This window comes from Scyliorhinus canicula, chromosome 2 (genome assembly GCF_902713615.1).
Source record: "Scyliorhinus canicula chromosome 2, sScyCan1.1, whole genome shotgun sequence".
Classification (NCBI taxonomy): domain Eukaryota; kingdom Metazoa; phylum Chordata; class Chondrichthyes; order Carcharhiniformes; family Scyliorhinidae; genus Scyliorhinus; species Scyliorhinus canicula.
The window spans coordinates 138170689-138190048 of NC_052147.1; the positions used below are offsets into that span (position 1 = coordinate 138170689).

General features: G+C 47.4%; 2 protein-coding genes across 2 annotated transcripts in view; both read left to right on the forward strand.

The window, feature by feature from the left end:
- Positions 1–17460, forward strand: part of LOC119962275 (sperm-associated antigen 16 protein-like) — a 1248392-nt gene extending 1230932 nt beyond the window's left edge. The window contains exon 13 of the mRNA XM_038790262.1: positions 17086–17460. Within this exon, the coding sequence (XP_038646190.1) occupies positions 17086–17261 (176 nt within the window). The 3' untranslated portion in view covers positions 17262–17460. The remainder of the gene's footprint in view (positions 1–17085) is intronic.
- A 723-nt stretch (positions 17461–18183) lies between these two features.
- The window catches only part of vwc2l (von Willebrand factor C domain containing 2 like), a 63571-nt gene continuing 62394 nt past the window's right edge, over positions 18184–19360 (forward strand). The window contains exon 1 of the mRNA XM_038787052.1: positions 18184–19268. The gene's annotated coding sequence lies outside the window, so the exon portion shown is untranslated. The remainder of the gene's footprint in view (positions 19269–19360) is intronic.

Genomic DNA, 19360 nt, shown 5'->3' on the forward strand with positions numbered 1-19360 from the left:
GAGACAATAAGGTCTCCCATTATCATTACTTTATAGTTCATGCGCCTCTCAGTAATTTCCCCGCAAATTTGCTCCTCCATCTCCTTCCCATTATTTAGTGACTCATAAAATACACCAACAGCATAATAACCCTTGTACTTACCTAACTTCCCTTTAAATGCACCTTAATCAGTCCATATGGTGGCAACTTCTCCATTCCTAGCCCTCTCTGGATAAAGAAGCTTCTTCTAAACTCCTTATTGAATTTGGTAGTGATTGTCTTATGTTCATGGGCCCTAGTTTTGGACTCTCTTAGAAGGGAATCAACTTTTCGATGTCAACCCTATTGAAACCTATCATGATGAAACCTTAAATAAAGACCTGTCCACATAGGTTAACCTAAAAGATCCCATTGCATTATTTTGATGGTGACCAGGGGGTTCTCCCCAACATTTACTCCTCAATTAGCATCACTGAAAGCAGATTATCTGCTGTTATCAAATTAAGTGTTTTTGTGGGATCCTACTGTGCACTGTTGCCTTTGGCGTATCCTACATTTTCAATAGCAGGTATTTTCAAACAGTATTTCATTGACTGTAAGGCGCTTTGGATGTTGTGAGGAAGAGAAAGGCACTATATAAATGAAGGCCCTTTTTCTCTATCAGGTTGCCTCGCTCTCAGTCTTCCCTTTTCCAGAGAAAAGAGCTTCAGCCTATTCAGAGTTTGTCCAAATGGATTTGAAAAGGACTGTTTCAAAACCAAGATCAAAAATAATATGCTAATTTTGCAATAGTATTTACCCTGGGGTGATAAGAGGTGTGCTTGTACTGCATTACCCAACTATGAGGTGTAGTCACCCTGTGAAATAATAGATTGTTAGGGAACAATGTTCATGATTATACTGCATCTACAATTAATTCAAATCTACTGCAATGGGGGAATCCTAATAATAAAATTAAATACAAGAAAAATTTTAAATTTAAACAGAGCATGCTGGAAATACATAGCACCTCCATTAGCGTGTGAAAAGAAAAGAACAGTTTAATGATTCTAATGCAGTTCCAATTCAGAACTGTTTTCACAATGTAATGTGTTATTTTATTTTCTATGTTTGTTTTGCCGAACAAACATTTATATGTTTTGCTTAATTTCTGGCTTTTAAGAGTGTCTTAGGTTCGCAATATTTGCAGTAAACAGTATAGCGACATGTATACAAAAATATAATTTGTTTAGGTAAAATTGTACTTCAACAAGCTTTTAGAAAGATATACACATTCAATCAATTCTAAATTGTGTATGCTTCAGTTTGTAGGACTTTGGTTATCTGTGTGGTTGCTTTATTCCTTATTTATAGACAGGAATTACATTATCGGTTTTCTCTATTATTGTCTTGTCTTTTGAGTTTTAAATGCCACTTAAGCTCTGGTATTGTGATAATTACTTTGAAGAAAATTTGCATTTGTCTCTTGATAATAGACCCGTAGGAAAACTGCTTATTGAAAAACTTTTCCTCATCTACTGCACATGACAAATGGTTTCCATGTGGAGACCCATCCTATTTCTCCGTGTAAGATTGGATTCCAGGGGTCACAGACGATTCATGAGTCGAGAAGATTTACAAGCGATTTATTAAGAAATCATAATTGAAATTCAGAATAAGGACACAGAATATGACCTGTAACAGGTGAGGATGGTTTACAGGCATGGTGTTCCATGCTCGTCCACCCCGACCCCACGGCCCACTTCCTGGCCATCCCCCGCTATTCCCCCCTGGCCCTGGCAGAAGCCCTCGGCCAGCGGCACAACTGTCAGCAAACTATGGTGACATTGGACACTTTCCGTAGCCCCCCCCCCCACTCCCTCAGCAGCCATGGCACCTGTTTTCCGATTTTTGAAACCACAAGTGAACCTCGTCATAGGTAATTCCTCTTGGCGGAGCATTGCAGAAACCCCGGAGAATACCAGGTCACGCCAGCTAATGATATGCCAACTGTACGTGCGGAGTAGAAAGCATTGACACTGCTGTCTAGGTACCGGAGCATGGCATTCTGGAGGGCACCCGACGACGACCACGATTTTGGCCTCACAACCGATTCTCCACCCAATCACCTTTCCCGATTTCAGCGTTGGCTGATGGAGAATCCCACCCATTATCCTTTGGTCCTCTCTCCAACTGGCTGCAGTTGTTAAGCCAACGCTAGCATGGAGGCTTTTCCACCTCCAACATGATCTTTCCCCCTGGGCTGCCTGTTTATATATGTTATCTTCACTCATTCAATCGCACCTTCTCATTCAATTGTCCAATACCAGGGGATGGGTACCCAAGTTGAACTCATGCTACTTTAACTCCTAGGCAATTAGATCACCCTTGGCCTATCTCTTATATGGTCATATTGCTATCTTCTTTCAGACAGCTTGTGTTAGATATTTGGATTTGAGATTAAATCTTATGAGGACCAGGAATGCCTACACAAAGGCCTGTGCTTAGAGTTATGCCCTTGGCAGAGATAGCAACCCTTGTGAAAAATCCTGACCATGCTGTTCTGTGTCTGCGTCAGCTCTGACAAGCTGCTGATTTAGAGAGAGCAGAGATTAATTTCTTAAGATTTAATAAGACCATTATCCTATCATTTCTTACACCCATGCTTCATCAAGGATATTTGTCCCAAATATTCTGGGAATGAGTCTAAAACTCACAGGAGGCCAGTGGAACAGATTAACAGAGTGCAATGGCAATTTTTCCAAGGACAATTCAATTTCTTCCATTTTCAGTTATAAAAAGGAAGGGCTAGCATTGATCCGGCTCCTTTCATTTTTTTTTTTAAATACTTTTTATTGAAGAAATTTTTCAGAGTACAAACATTTTAACCCCCCCCACATGTGAGTTATATCAAAACAAAGTCAAACCCCCCTACTTAACAAGAATCCCCCCCACCCCCTACCCGCGCGCGCCCCCCGCCTCCCCCCCCCCCCGCCGACGAACCGGCCGCCAGACCATCTTGTCGTTTCTGGCAGTGTCCTCGGGCAGGCCTTGCCCGTGACACCACCGATACCGTGTTTCCTTCGTTTTTATCCCCCCTCCCCCCCCCCCCCTCCCCTCCCCCACACCCCCCCCCCCCCCTCCCTCCCGCCCTCCCCTCCCCTCCCGGGTTGCTGCTGTCACGACCTCGGTTTCTATCTCTGATCTAAGAGGTCCAGGAAGGGTTGCCATCGCCTGAAAAACCCCTGCACCAACCCTCTCAGGGCGAATTTGATTCTTTCCAATTGGATGAAGTTTGCCATGTCGTTTAACCAGGTGTTAACACTTGGAGGCCTTGCGTCCCTCCACTGAATCAAGATCCTCCTCCGAGCCACCAAGGACGCAAAGACTAATATTCCAGCCTCCCTCGCCTCCTGTACCCCCGGCTCCACCCCAACCCCGAAGATCGCAAGTCCCCATCCTGGCTTGACCCTGGACCCCACCACTCTCGACACCGTCCCTGCCACCCCCTTCCAGAACTCCTCCAGTGCCGGACATGCCCAAAACATGTGTGCATGATTCGCAGGGCTTCCCGAACATCTGACACACCTGTCTTCACCCCCGAAAAACCGACTCATCCTTGTCCCCGTCATGTGGGCTCTATGCGATCCGGCTCCTTTCATAACCTCAGAATATCCCAACACACTTCATAGCCGATGAAATACTTTTGACATGGAGCCACTTTTGTAATGTAGGGAAGTGAATGAATGCCTTGGAAGAGTTGAAGAATTGAATTGCCGTCTGCAATTTTCAATGATTTCCACAGTGTAGAGGCTGAGCATGGTGTCAGGATGATGAATCAAATACTCTTTCCAAACATCTTTGGCTCAGTATGTTATAGATCATAGATCATTGAATTTACAGTGCAGAAGGAGGCCATTCGGCCCATCGAGTATGCACTGGTCCTTGGAAAGAGCACCCTCCCCAAGCCCATACCAGCACCCTATCCCCACACCTCCACCCTATCCCTGTAACCCCACCTAACCTTTTTTGGACACAAAGGGCAATTTAGCATAGCCAATGCACCTAACCTACACATCTTTGGACTGTGGGAGGAAACCGGAGCACCCAGAGGAAACCCACGCAGACACGGGGAGAACGTGCAGACTCCAAACAGACAGTGACCCAAGCCAGGAATCGAACCTGGGACCCTAGAGCTGTGAAGAAACTGTGTTAACCACTATGCTACTGGGCTGTTCTCAGGGGTCTGGAAGGAACATCGACTTTAAAAAATAAAAGGACAAGGGCATTCACCTGACACAAGGAATGCAGATGGTAGGTTCCAGACTGATCACTTTATTATCTTTTTGGAACTAAACTGTCTGTAATTTATCCTTTGACAAGTGCAGGCCATGTTTGCCAATGCCCCATGTAATCTAGCATATCACTTTAGAAAATCAATCATCTTTGAAGTTTGGGCTATAAAAGCCTGTCACACACTAATGAATTGAATTTAAGTACCCAGACCATAACAACTGGGAACATGTGGCTGCATCTATAGTTACCGACTGACAGTGATAAGATTCTGAATCGGATACCTTAGTGAAGTAGCTCACCAAACGCAACATAATTTGAATATTGCTGTAAAAGCAATGTACTGTTGAGGTTTCCCATCGTGTAGTCATCAAGACACACAAGAATGCCAAATTTCAAAGGAAGCAACAATTTGTAATGCATAAACAAAGACTGATGATTGGTTGACAAGTCGACTGATTAGTCAAAGTATTTCCATGGAGAATGCACCTGGGAGATATTGGCCCACACACTTCTATTTAATTCAAAAAGGCACAATCGCTGGACATGTTCCTTTTGCTGACAGAGGATTGTCCCTGTGTATAAATATATACAACTTCTAGCAAGCAGAGGTGAGCCACATTGCATGCCGAACTGATAATCTTCAATTGGTTATTAGTGTAATTCCTAGCACATTCAGGATTGTTCAGCAGTGCTATCTAATTGCAGAATCCTATCTAATGTGAAAAATTATGGTCTTGGTTGAAGAGCATGGGTTGTTTAACTAAGGTCATTACTCTGCCTATTACAGACAGCCAAAGGGACATGCTGTTTGATACATTGATGATTTGGAGTTGGGGACCAAGGGCAATGTGTCCAAGTTTGCAGATGACACTAAGATGAGTGGTAAAGCGAAAAGTGCAGAGGATACTGGAAGTCTGCAGAGGGATTTGGATAGGTTAAGTGAATGGGCTCGGGTCTGGCAGATGGAATACAATGTTGACAAATGTGAGGTTATCCATTTTGGTAGGAATAACAGCAAACGGGATTATTATTTAAACGATAAAATATTAAAGCATGCCGCTGTTCAGAGAGACTTGGGTGTGCTAGTGCATGAGTCACAGAAGGTTGGTTTACAAGTGCAACAGGTGATTAAGAAGGCAAATGGAATTTTGTCCTTCATTGCTAGAGGGATGGAGTTTAAGACTAGGGAGGTTATGTTGCAATTGTATAAGGTGTTAGTGCGGCCACACCTGGAGTATTGTGTTCAGTTTTGGTCTCCTTACTTGAGAAAGGACGTACTGGCGCTGGAGGGTGTGCAGAGGAGATTCACTAGGTTAATCCCAGAGCTGAAGGGGTTGGATTATGAGGAGAGGTTGAGTAGACTGGGACTGTACTCGTTGGAATTTAGAAGGATGAGGGGGGATCTTATAGAAACATTTAAAATTATGAAGGGAATAGATAGGATAGATGCGGGCAGGTTGTTTCCACTGGCGGGTGACAGCAGAACTAGGGGGCATAGCCTCAAAATAAGGGGAAGTAGATGTAGGACTGAGTTTAGGAGGAACTTCTTCACCCAAAGGGTTGTGAATCTATGGAATTCCTTGCCCAGTGAAGCAGTTGAGGCTCCTTCATTACATGTTTTTAAGGTAAAGATAGATAGTTTTTTGAAGAATAAAGGGATTAAGGGTTATGGTGTTCGGGCCGGAAAGTGGAGCTGAGTCCACAAAAGATCAGCCATGATTTAATTGAATGGCGGAGCAGGCTCGAGGGGCCAGATGGCCTACTCCTGCTCCTAGTTCTTATGTTCTTATGTTCTTATTATGTTCTTATGTACCTGACATCATACCAGCACTGAAACTCACATACTGCATTACTCATTTGTATGGTCGGTAGATCATCTTTTGAGCTTGACAGCAGAATCATGTTAGTGGAAAATACCATCTGTGTTGCTACTGCATAGTAACAATGCGAAACAGCTAACTTGTTCAAATTTTTGAAACAAGTTACTCTTCCGTGGTCATTTGAGGTAGACTGGGCACTTTTCAGGTCTGAAAGTGGTGGTTTTAGGCTCATTCATGAGTATGTATGATAGACATTGAATAATAATCTGATCTAAGTAGCCATTATACAGCAGGATCACATTGATGATCGCTGTTTCGGTGACTTCCGGTGAAGGCCATGGAGTGTGTGGTCGCACACAGGGCATCTCCGGCTCGATGGCGTTCGTTTGTGCTCTTTTTACCCGAAAGTGGAGTACTTTCGACAGAAAAGTGTAGTTGAAGGTGTGCACGAGAAGTTGCCCCCCTGTATGGCTTGCCTGCTGGTTACCAGTCCCAGCAGAAAAAGGTTAAGGACCTGGCCAAGGAATTGGAGGAGACCTGTGGAGCAAAGTAATTGGGAAGATGGTGGAGGAGGAAAGGTTGTCGCAAGTTAGAAATCTCCAGATGGAGCAGTTGGTGCCATTTATTAAAGAAGGGCAGCATGGTAGCACAGTGGATAGCACTGTGGCTTCACAATGCCAAGGTCCCAGGTTTGATTCTTCGATTCCCTGCTGGGTCACTGTCAGTGCGGAGTCTGCACGTTCTCACCTTGTCAGCGTGGGTTTCCTCCGGGTGCTCCGCTTTCCTCCCACAGTCCAAAGACGTGCAGGTTAGGTGGATTGGCCATGATAAATTGCCCTTAGTGTCCAAAAAGGTTAGGATGGATAATTGGGTTATGGAGATAGGTTGGAAATGAGGGTTTAAGTGGGTCGGTGCAGACTTAATGGGCCGAATGGCCTCCTTCTGCACTGTATGCTCTATGACTATGACTAAGAGTTTTACCAGTGATGGAAGGAGGTGCATGAGGATCGGTCAAAGGCCATTGAGGGAGCTGTAGCACCCCTGAAAGGATTGGTAGAGCGAGTTGAGAAATGTCTGGAGGTACAGGGGTCACAGTTCTGGGAGATGGGGAAGGTGATGTCCAATCACAGTAATCGGGTGTTGAAGGTGGTGGTGGGGCTCCAGGGGGACCTTTGCAAGTCACGAAGGGCAAAAGTAGAGGAGCAGAAGAACAGATCCAGAAGGCAGAATCTGCATATCGTTGGACTGCCAGAAGGTGTGGAAGTGCCATGAGATACGTTTCAAGGATGCTGGTGGGGCTGGTGGCAGAGGGGGTGCTGGACAAGGCCCCAGAGAAGCATAGAGCGGACAGGACCCTAAGGCAAAAGCCGAGAGCGGTGGAGTCACCGTGGGCGATGATTGTGAGGCTCCACAAGTTTGTGGAGAAGGAAAAGATCTTGCAATGTGCCAGGGAGAAGCCGAACTGCAAATGGGAGGGTCCGGGTCCGAATTTACCAAGATTTTGGTGCAAAGCTGGTGAAGAGCCATGCCGGATTTAACAAGGCTAAAGCAGTGCTATATCGAAGGAAGATTCATTTTGGGGTACTGTACCCGCCGAAACTATGGGTAACTATTGATGGTCGGGAGTACTATTTTGAAACTCCAGATGAGGCCAATGACTTCATAAGAGACCATAAATTGGGAGATAACTGAATGTTGATGGGAGATGGAGGAGCTGGAAAAGCAGCAGTCAGAAGATGTGGGTATTGTGGGGGCCGGTGGTTGGGGGGCTTTTGGGTTGGGTGATTTTGGCGTTGCCGATGGCCCCTGGGCTATTCCATGGGACGGGAGTGCGAGCGCCGCTATCTCCTGAGGCTCCCCGTCACCTGCCGCTACCAGTCCTGGAGGCCCACTCTGGGCTTGACCTGGTTTTGCATGCTCCCGGCCATGGAGCACAGGGAATGGACCATCTCCATCTGGAACTGCACCAGATCATGCTGCAACTGTGCCACCACCTTCTGGGTGTGTCACATCAGCCTGTGACTGCGCCATCTATCTTTGGGACTGGGACACCTCCATCTGGAGCGACACTGCGATTTCTAGATGGCTCTGGGATATGGTCGCCTCTGAGGCAGCAACCCTATCTTGGGCCTTGGCCAATGCCTGCACAGAATGCCCCAGGCCTTGGACATGCTGATCCATAGTCAAAATTGCCATCCCCAATACCTCCACAGCGGACGCCACCACGTGGTGTTGGCCAAGGTGACATGCATTGTCGGCATCACCTCCTGGAGAACACATAAAATGACAGTGTGAGACAGTCTGACGTATGCAGCCCAGGGGTGGATGGGTGATGGCCTCAGTGGCCAGGCCACCTAACCATTGCAGCCGTTATGGCTTTCCGCATGTGGTGCAGGGTGGGGGTTCGGCCACCCCCTGCGGGGGCGGGGGGTAAGGTTATGGGTGTGTGGGTTAATGGCAGGGGCACAGTGCTGCCTACTCACCCTGGCCACCCTGAGGAGGTCATGCAGTTCTTTCCGGCACTGCTGGCCCATCCGAACGGTGTTGCTGATGGCGCTCACGCCCTCTGCCACTTGCGCCCAGACACGACAAACGGTGGCAGCTGGCAGCCTCCTTTCCAGGCTGGGGTTCAGGGTCATCCACTGCTTGCGTCCAACAGGGTCTCCAGCTCAGTGTCTGTGAAATTTGGGGCTGCTCTCCTTGGTGCCATCTTGTTTGATGGGATGGTGTATTTGGGGAGAGAATTGTTTATTTGAAGCTGCAGCTTGTCAGCCTTTGCGTGTTAATTGCGAAACCGGCGAAGCCAGCACTGTTTTCCATTAGAATTGATTGTGTTCCACCTGGCGCCAGTGCTAGCCACTTAACAGTAGCAAAATCGGTCCGGTACCAGTTTTTCTGTTGTAAAAGTCCACAGATTCTACATTGGGTGGGATTCTCCATCCGCCGTGTGGCACACCATCGGGATTCTCTGTTTCGCCAGCTGGTTAATGGGGTTTCCCATTGTAGGACAGCCCCACGTCGTTGGGAAACCCCTGGGCTGCCGGAAGAGCAGAGAATCCCGACGGTGGAGAATTCAGCCCTTAGTCTCAGTAACGGAGAATCCCACCCCATGTCTCACAAAATTGATTGAGTTTTTTGAAGGGGTAACCAAGAAGATAGATGAGGGCAGTGTAGTCAACATTGTCTGCATTGACTTTAACAAGGCCTTTGACAAGGTGCCGCCTGGTAGATTGTTGCATGAAAGGTTAAATCTCACGGTATCCAGGGTGAGGTAGCCAATTGGACACAAAATTGGCTTGAACACAAAAGGCAAAAGGTGGTTGTAGAGGGTTGTTTTTCAAACTGGAGGCCTGTGACCAGCGGTGTGCCTCAGGGATCAGTGTTCGGTCCACTGTTATTTGTTATTTATATTAATGACTTGGATGAGAATTTAGACGGCATGGTTAGTACGTTTGCAGATGAAACAAAAATTGGTGGAGTAATGGATAGTGAAGAAGGATGTATAAGATTGCAACGGGATCTTGAACAATTGGGCCAGTGGGTCGATGAATGGCAGATGGAGATTAATTTAGAAAAACGTGAGGTGATGCACTTTTGTAGATCGAATTGGTGCAGGAGCTACTCAATTAATAGGAGGGAGTTGGAGAGAGTTATGGAACAAAGAGATCTTGGAGTACAGGTTCATAGCTCCTTGAATGTGGAGTCACAGTTGGACAGGATGGTGAAGAAGGCATTCGGCATGCTTGGTTTCATTGGTCAGAACATTGAATACAGGAGTTCGGACATCTTGTTGAAGTTGTTCAAGACATTAGTAAGACCACACATGGAATACTGTGTTCAGTTCTGGTCACCCTATTATAGAAAGGATATTATCTGGGCAGCACGGTAGGGCAGTGGTTAGCACTGTGGCTTCACAGCGCCAGAGTACCAGGTTCGATTCCCAACTGGGTCACTGTCTGTGCGGAATCTGCATGTTCTCCCTGTTTCTGTATGGGTTTCCTTGGGTGTTGGTCCGGTTTCCTCCCAAAATCCCGAAAGACATGCCGTTAGGTAATTTGGACATTCTGAATTATCCCTCTGTGTACCTGAACAGGCGCTGGAATGTGGCGACAAGGGGCTTTTCACAGTAATTACATTGCAACGGGAGCTGACTTGTGACAATAATTATTGAACAAGAAAAGGTGCAGAAAAGATTTACCAGGATTCTCCTGGGACTTGATGGTTTGAGTTACAAGGAGAGGCTGAATAGACTGGGGCTTTTTTCCCTGTAGCGTGGGAGGCTATAGAGGTCTATAAAATAATGAGGGGCATGGATAAGATAGATAGTAAACATCTTTTCCCAAAGGTAGGGGGTGTCTAAAAATAGAGGGCATAGGTTTAAGGTGAGAGGGGTAGATACAAAAGGGTCCTGGGGGCATTTTTTTCACACACAGGGCGGTGAATGTCTGGAACAAGCTGCCAGAGGCAGTAGAAGAGGCAAGTACAATTTTGTCTTTTAAAAAACATTCAGACAGTTATATGGGTAGAATGGATAAAGAGGGATATAAGCCAAAAGGGGGCAACTGGGACTGGCTTGCTGGTAAAAATTGGGTGGCATGGACAAGTTGAGCTGAAGAGTCTGTTTCCATGCTATAAACCTCTATGACTCTATGACTTGTACCTGGAGAACCAGCCAAAGTCCTGCAAAATCGCCATAATACCCCAATGCCACCCAGTGGGTCCGAAATATATAACAGGTTGTCTGCGTACAACGAAACCCTGTGCTTGACGCTCCCCTCGCCACAAAATCTCTTTTGGTTCTATTTGGCTCAATGGTTCTATAGCCACTCCTGCTTTATCCTGCATCATCCTTGCAGCCCGAAAAATGCTGAACTCACCTGGTTCGTCCGCACACTTGTGTACCCAGTCCCAACCGCCCAGCGCCTGCCAAAGATATTCCCACTCCACCCGGTCGAACGCCTTCTCCGTGTCAATCGCCACTGCCACCTCCCCTCTGGAAGCATCATAATCATATTAAGCAGCCTCCTCACATTTGCCGACAAGTGCCTACCTTTCACGAACCCCGTTTGGTCCTCGCCTATCACACCCGGGATGCAGCCCTCAATTCGCAAACACCTCCGCCAGCAACTTGGCTTCTACATTCAGTAGTGATATTGGACGTTAGGATCCACACTGCCCCAGATCCTTGTCTTTTTTCAGTATCAGGGAGATGGATGCCTGCGATAGTGTAAGGGGGAGTTCCCCCTCTCCCGATCCTGATTATATGCCCTCACCAGCAGTGGCCCCAGGTCCCCCCAAACCTTTTATAAAACTCCACCGGGTATCCATCTGGGCCAGGGCCTTTCCTGCCTGCATCGCCCCCATACTCTCCATCATCACCCTCAACACGATTGGGGCCCCGAACCCCTGCTCCAGCTCCTCGTTCACCCTGAGAATCTCCAAGCCATCCAGGAAGCACCACATTACCTCACCCCGGCCAGGGGCTCCAACTCATACAATCTCCTGTAAAAAGCCTCAAACACCCCATTCACCCCTACCGGGTGCAGCACCAGCCTTCCTGTCCCATTCTTTACTCTACCAATCTCCCTCGCCACCGCCTGCTTCCTCAGCTGGTGGGCCAACATCCTACTCTCCTTCTTCCATATTCATCTACTGCCCATCTGACTCTGTGCAACCTCCCCACCGGCTTCCCTGTGGACACTAATCCGAACTCCATCTGATAACTGTGCCTCTCCTTCAACAAATCTACCTCCGGAGCCTCCGAACACCTCCTGTCCACCCTCAGAATCTCCTCTACCAGCCTTGCCATCTCTGCCCGTTCCACCTTCTCCCTATGCGGCCAAATTGAAATAAACTCGCCGTAACCACTGCCTTGAGTGCCTGCCACAGCGTAGCGGCCGTGACCTCCCCCATGTCAATGAGCTCCACATACCCCCAAATGGCAGCCAGCTCACGCACACCTCCTCATCTGCCAACAACCCCACATCCAGCCTCCACTGCGAGCGCTGCCCCCACGCTGGTCCACCCGCATATCCACCCTGTGTGGCGCATGGTCAGAGACACCCCCCTCCCATGATCAACCGGTGCGAGCCCAAGTCAGGAATCTTTCCCAGAACCCGCCTCATGAAGTCTACATCATCCCAATTTGAGGCAAAGAAGTTTACCAAGACCACCGGCATCCCCTCCAGCTTCCCACTTACCATCACAAACATCCCTCCCGAATCTGCCACAAAGGTCTCCACCTCTAAAGTCACCAACATATTCAACAGCACCGCCACCCCCCTCGTCTTCATGTCCTGTCCCGAGTGGAACACCTGCCCCACCCATCTCAACCTCACCTGATCCACCATCTTTAAGTGCATCTTTTGTAAAAAGGGCACGTCCACCTTCAGATTCCTCAGATGCGCGAACACATGTGACCGTTTACCAGCCCATTCAGCCCCCTCACATTCCATGTGCCCAGCCAGGTTGGGGGCTCCCTGCCCCTCCCCTGCCGATCAATCATATCCTTTTTGGGCCAGCCCCCGGCCCATGTCACACGACCCACCCTCGGATGTTCACCATCATCACTCCCGTTTCCAGCGGTGCCACAGCAGCCACACCCTTTCCAGCCACCCCCCCCTATCCCAAACAAAACAACAACCCCATTCCCCTTCCCAGCGCCTGCCTCCTGACAACCCCGTTAACTAGCCCGCCCAGCTACCATGATGGCTCCCGCCCAAGGCCTCCAAACCCTCTACCGACCCAATTCTCCTCTCCCCCCAATCCACACTCCCCCCCAAAAACAGAAAAGGTGCACTCACAGTTGATATGCACCCCTCCCCCTACCCCGGAGGAACCTGCCCTCCAAACACCCAGCCAACAAAACCAAAAGAACATTTCAAGGGGAAAAGTTCCCGAGAACAAAGCAAGCCCGTTTCCCTCCGCCATCTTATCATGTGGCGCACCACGAAGACTCTCCTGTTCCAACAGCTCCTTTATTCTCACCCCACACCTAGTGAATTGAGGAAGGATAATGTGGGGCAATACACTGAGTGAACTTTTCTGCTCTTCTTCAAAACATGACGGGGGATCTTTTACATCAATTGAGAGGACAGATGGAACCTCAGATTAACGTCTTATCCAAGGGACAGCACCTCCAACAGTGTAGTACTCCCTCAGTGGGGCGGGGGGAGTGAATTTTCAGTTGCTGTGCCAGCCACATCAGAAGATATTAATCTCTTGCTGTATTTTTTTAATGTTTTTACCATTTTCAAATTCTAGCCATTTGGTTGTGGAATGAGAAGCGAAAGTGCACTTTAACACTCTGACAAGAGAGGGGGAGAGGAGTAGTTTTTTACATCTTGTGGGTGCATTTAAGATAAAGTATAATGATTCAATCTATTATCTGAATGCAGTTTACAACTCTGGTAAGATCACGTTTCGATTAAGATCAATTCCTCTTCCACAGCATTAAATTGACCTTCTTGTGCTTTGCCTGCTTAAAATGAAACTATTTTATCGACCCACGCTGGGGAAGTATGTGGGCAGATTCACTGCCTCGCATTAGAGCACAGTGGAGTGCAGTGATTCTTGTATCTATTTCTTCTCCCAAATGTTCTTAGTTGTCGCATATTCAATCCTTCTGTACAGATGTGAGCCCTATGTTTGCTTCTAGGGGACATCTGTTTGGTGCTGATGGTGTGTTTATATTCCTGAGGCAGTGGGGCAGTGTCCGTTCCTCAAACTGTTGGCATCAAGAACAAAAAAACACCTGGAAACTCGATGTGACGCCTTCACTGGGATCTGTAATAAATAATAGAACCTGCTGCATTGGACACCCCCATCTATCCAGTAGCTGGTGCTGCGTCAGGTTTTGTTCTGGCTGAAGAAGCTAGCTAGTTATTAAAGGCTGGTAAACAGTGCAAATTTATCACACTTAACTGCAGACAACAAAATACACCTTTTGCAAAGGCACTGGAATATTCATGGCAATTACTGTAGAAATATTTTTCGATCTAAAGTATGTACATTCATGTATCTCTCTAAGCTGTCTCAATTGTGCTGTCTATTGATAAAAGGGAGGGGATTGATTAAAGTTTATGTGTTATGCCCCACCCCCTTCCATTATTTATGTTGTGTGCAGCCAAAGTCACAGTATTGAGAGCAATTTAATTTCAATTGAGCAGCAGGACAATTCTCTGGTCACATTTACATACAGAAGGTCAGTAAAGGCTCACAGTCTTTCTTGCTGTCTCAAGTGTCTTTGATATTTTAAATCTGCTTCCCAGATTATTATTTGTATTGATTCATTGGTGTCATCACAGCACACTTTAACATGACCAAAAATATACCAGACATGATGCTGCTCGAAAGGGATTGCATTATGAGTTGTAATAAATGCCTGTCCACACCAACAACCTTATTTATACACATGGGCCCCCATATTGGGCCTTGAAAGAAATTCATTGATTTTTCACTGAGTGCAACACATCACTATAACATTTAGTTCATAAGCAGAAGGACATTAGCCTTCTGAATTCTGGTGAGATAGATTCATTCCTACTAAATGAAGCCAACACAATATTGAAAAGGGTTTCAACTATTAATGTCAAACACAATCATTTGGAGAACTGGTGTTATGTGTGGGTTTGTTAAATGGTGTAAAGTTGGCTGATTTACAGACAGTGTACAATGTGTATCTTGTACAATAATGCTATTAAGTGACCTAACCATTTTGTATGAGACTATTGATGCATTAGTTGGCCATGTTTCCTTCCACCTGGCTGCACCTGTGTAAGTAAAGGTCCATCCACTCTGGCCTACTTGATTGGTGCTGGTTCCATGTAAATGGACATTCTGTACCAAAGTGGTTTTCCAGACGCAATCTCTCCGGCCCAAATACGTAGCTTGCCTCTGTCAAAACAAACTCAGAGAAGGATTTCCGCCTTGAAAAAAATCAGAACAACAATATGTAAATAACACTTGGTACCAAATAAGCCACATTAAACTCAGCTCCACAGGGAAAGTCTTCAGGTCTTCATTCATTGGACTAGGCCATTCAAGCCCTCCAGCCTGTTCCATCAAACTGTTTGATTATGTCTTATCTGTATTTGAAACCTATTCATCTGTATGGTCCCACACGCCATTATATCCTTACCAACAAAAATCTATCAATCTCAGTTTGGAAATGTTCAATTGACCCCCAACCTCAATAGCTGTTTGGGGGAAGAATTCTAGATTTCCACTATCTGGTAGTTTCATGGTCACTGTTCTGGAGATCTTGTGGCTTAGTATGTCATGCTCCTGCCTCTGAACCAGAAGCCCCAGGTCCGCATTACATGAAAGGAGTGGTCATAATCAAAAGATTTGGGGGGAAGGTTGGGATCAGGCTATTGAGTTGAATGATCAGCGATGATCATAATGAATGATGGAGTAGGCTCAAAGGGTCGAATGGCCTCCTCCTCTTTTCTATGTTTCTATGATGTGGTTCAACAGCATGATAATAAGCCTGTTAATCGTTCAACGCTTCCCCACTAATCCCCAAAGGAAAGAATATGTGCGGAGATAGAAAACAAACATAGTCACAATTTACTGAGACGAGTTCCTTTAATTCCAGATTTATAAGTTAATTGAATTTAAATTCCACTAGCTGTCATGTTGGGATTTCAACATATCCCAGAACATTAGTCAGGACTTCCAAATTGGGAGGCCAGTGACATTTTCACAGCCCCCTGCTTTGTCAAGTGGTGTTTCCTGACATCATTCCTAAATGGTCTACCTCTAATTTTAAGGTTACCGCTTTCTTCTGTGCTCCTCCATCAGTTTCTATCTCTCTACCCTAAAAAATCCTTTAATCATCTGAACCACTTCAATTGGATTACGCTACTAATCCTCTATACTCAAGGCAATACAGACTAGTTCTAAGCAACTCTCCTCATAATAGAACCTTTTTAGGCTGACCTCAAATGCAAGGTCCAGTGGAACCGTGGAGTTATAGAATCATAAAATGAGACAACAAGCCATTTATTCAATCCAATCTGTGCTAGCTCTTTGAAAGAACTATTGAATCAGTCCCTGCCCCCATGCTCTTCCCCTATAATCCTGAAATGTTTTTTGTTTTCCCCTGAAGATTTTATCAAATTCCTTTTTGAAAGTTACTATTGACTCTGCTTCCATCAGCCTTTCTGGCAGTGCTTTACTGATCAAAACAATTCACTGCCTAAAACAACTACCCATCATCTCTAACCTTTGGTTGTTGTACCATCCATGTTTAAATCTCTGACCTTTGGCTCCCAATCGTTCTGGCGGTGGATATAGTTTCTCCTTATTTATTCTACCAAATGTTTGATGGTTTTGGACACCTTTAGTAAAGCTCCCTGTGAGCCTTCCATGCTTTGAGGGGAACAATTCCAGTTTCTCTAGCCTCTCCATGGACCTTAAGACCCGCACCCCTGGTATATCATTCAAAAGATCTGTACCCTCTCTAAAGTATTGACTACCTTTTTCCAAAGGACAAACAGACTTTACACACAGACACATTGCAGAAAAGACTAGAATGTTTTGTGCTCCTTCTACACGTTGGTGCACTCGGCACCAAAGCCTAATGTCCACCTTATGAGAGTGTTTGCTGCCTAAACATAGCAAGTTAATTCATTCAAATCTCCGTTGCTTTTGATCATATTGGCAACAAGAAATTAAAACAAGAACATCTGAGCTGCTGATGTGATTTCCACAGCAGGGCACTCTTGACACCATGTGACCTTTTAATGGGTACATATTATTACTAGTAATTTATGAACCATTTTGCGAGAAACTGTATGTATCTGAGGAGGGGGGGGGGGGATTAAGCAGGTATCAGCAGGTTTTTTTCAGATGGCACTGGTGTTAAACCGGTGGTCGTTGGGCAGAGATTGAGTCCATTTCAATAATAACACTGCCCTGTTGCCGTGAAGGCCACAGATAGTGATGCCACTTTCATTCAAGTTAATGGTTGTACATTTATCGTGTGCATTTTGTGTTCCTTCCCAGCTCACCTGGTGGTCATGGCCAGCAACGATGGAACTGTGAAGATTCTGGATCTGCCCTCGGGCCAGTTGCACAGTCTAGCGGGACATGAAGATGCCGTCCAATGTGTGCGGTTTGATCACAAGGGAGAGTATGTGGTGTCAGGCGGCTCTGATGGTACTGTCCGCCTCTGGACTTGAAGCCGAAGAACCTAACACTGAGTTAACATTTCCTTCAGTTTAACACGTGCCTTTGACTCTTGCTGTAATGAATCGGATTTATTTCTGTAGAAAAAAATGGGTAATATAATGGGCCCCTTCGTCTAAACTCTTGCATCTGCGGCGTGCAACTATCAACCTTGTTCAACTTCTGTCACTTAATAAACGGTTGTGTTTAAAATCGACTCGGTGTTTTTTCCAAGTAAACAATGTTGGTATTTAATCGTGTCAGTGGTGTTCATTTAAATATCAAAGCTCCATAACTATGAATTGTTCGTGTCTGTGTTATTTGCAAGGAGCTGGATTAATTGCCGCAAAAACAGTTAACCCAGCGTTGATAGAGTCATCCAGACTGGAAACGTTAGCTCCCTTCTCCCCTCCACTGATGCTGTCAGACCTGCTGAGATTGCCCAGTATTTTCTGTTTTCATTTCAGATTCCAGCATCCGCAGTAATTTGCTTTTATCTTTAACCTAGCCTTGTTGCTCTGCTAGCTGGTATTGGGATACTCCAAGTTACCCTCCCTGAAAGGGGCCTGAGGCAGATTCAATATCAGCTTCCAGCAGATAGTTGGATAAAATAATTGGAGGAGAGGAAATCGGGAAAGAACAGGGGCGTTGGACTAGCCCCGGCACGATGGGCCGAGTGGCGCTTGCAAGATCCAATAATAAATCCGCCCCATTGGAATTGTTTGGGGTCACTGCAGAAGCCGCAGTGTCCCAGTGTTTGGTATGTTCTGTGTGTTACAGCGCTGCATTTGCACTGACCCTGACCTGTGCGCTCTGTGTTGGGGGGGGGGGGGGGGGGGTAACTATCCCTCAGTCTCCCCCCCCCCACCCCGCCAGCCAGCCCCCACCCCCTTCCGACCGAGATATGCAGTTGCTTGCTTGACAATGACGCCTAATGACAAAGCCAACGTACTGCATGCCTGCAAACCTCGTGGCCGCTGTCCCTCTTCCAGGGAGTATCAGCCAAGCGAGCAACATGACCTGGAGTGGAGTGGATAACTGCGAGCTGCAGCCCAGTGAGAGCGGGGGAGCTGCAGGGAGGGGGTCACAGTTCCTCCCCGGGCCAGGACACTCACACCTCATGTAGACAGGCTGCAGTGCCGAAAGCAAAACATTTGAACCATTTTCCAGAGGCGAGGAGCAGCTTCAAATTGTGAACAGAAATAAGCAACGCCTCGCTCAGCAGCCAGTGAGGGGCTCCAGCCGGGGTAGTGAAGGGGCTCCAGCCGGGGTAGTGAGGGGGCTCCAGTCTGGGTAGTGAGGGGGCTCCAGCTAGGGTAGTGAGGGAGCTCCAGCCGGGGTAGTGAAGGGGCTCCAGCCGGGGTAGTGAAGGGGCTCCAGCCGAGGTAGTGAGGGGGCTCCAGCCGGGGTAGTGAAGGGCTCCAGCCGGAGTAGTGAAGGGGCTCCAGCCGGGGTAGTGAGGGGGCTCCAGCCGGGGTAGTGAGGAGCTCCAGTCGGGATAGTGAGAGAGCTCCAGCCGGGATAGTTAGGGAGCTCCAGCCGGGATAGTGAGGGAGCTCCAGCCGGGGTAGTGAGGAGCTCCAGCCGGGTTGGTGAGGGGCTCCAGCCGGGGTAGTAAGGGAGTTATTGAGGGGTTCCAGCCGGGTGTAGGATGGGGCTCTCTCCCTTGCCGCGGGGAGTCTGTTTGCAGTGAGACATTTGCGGGCGGTGCAGGCAGGGTCCCGGGTCTGGATCATCAACAACAGAGTGGGGAGAGCTGTCCGCGGTGCTGTCCAGGGTCCTGTCCGTGGTGCTGTCTACCGACCTGTCCGCGGTGCTGTCCACCGACCTGTCCGTGGTGCTGTCCAGGGTCCTGTCCGCGGTGCTGTCCACCGACCTGTCTGCGGTGCTGTCCGCGGTGCTGAAACTGCATTCCAGGCTGCAGTCAGTGAAGGTGATGCTCAGTGAGTGTGGACACTTGGAGGGATTGCGAGCAGGAGGGATCGGGAGCTGCTGACATGCAGGATCTGCCAGACACCCAGGTGGGTTCCGCACCGCTTTCCCCACACTCTCGCCACAAGGCGGCTTCTCTCGGTTCTACCCTCACTTGCCACCGAGCCTTTGAGACGGGCAA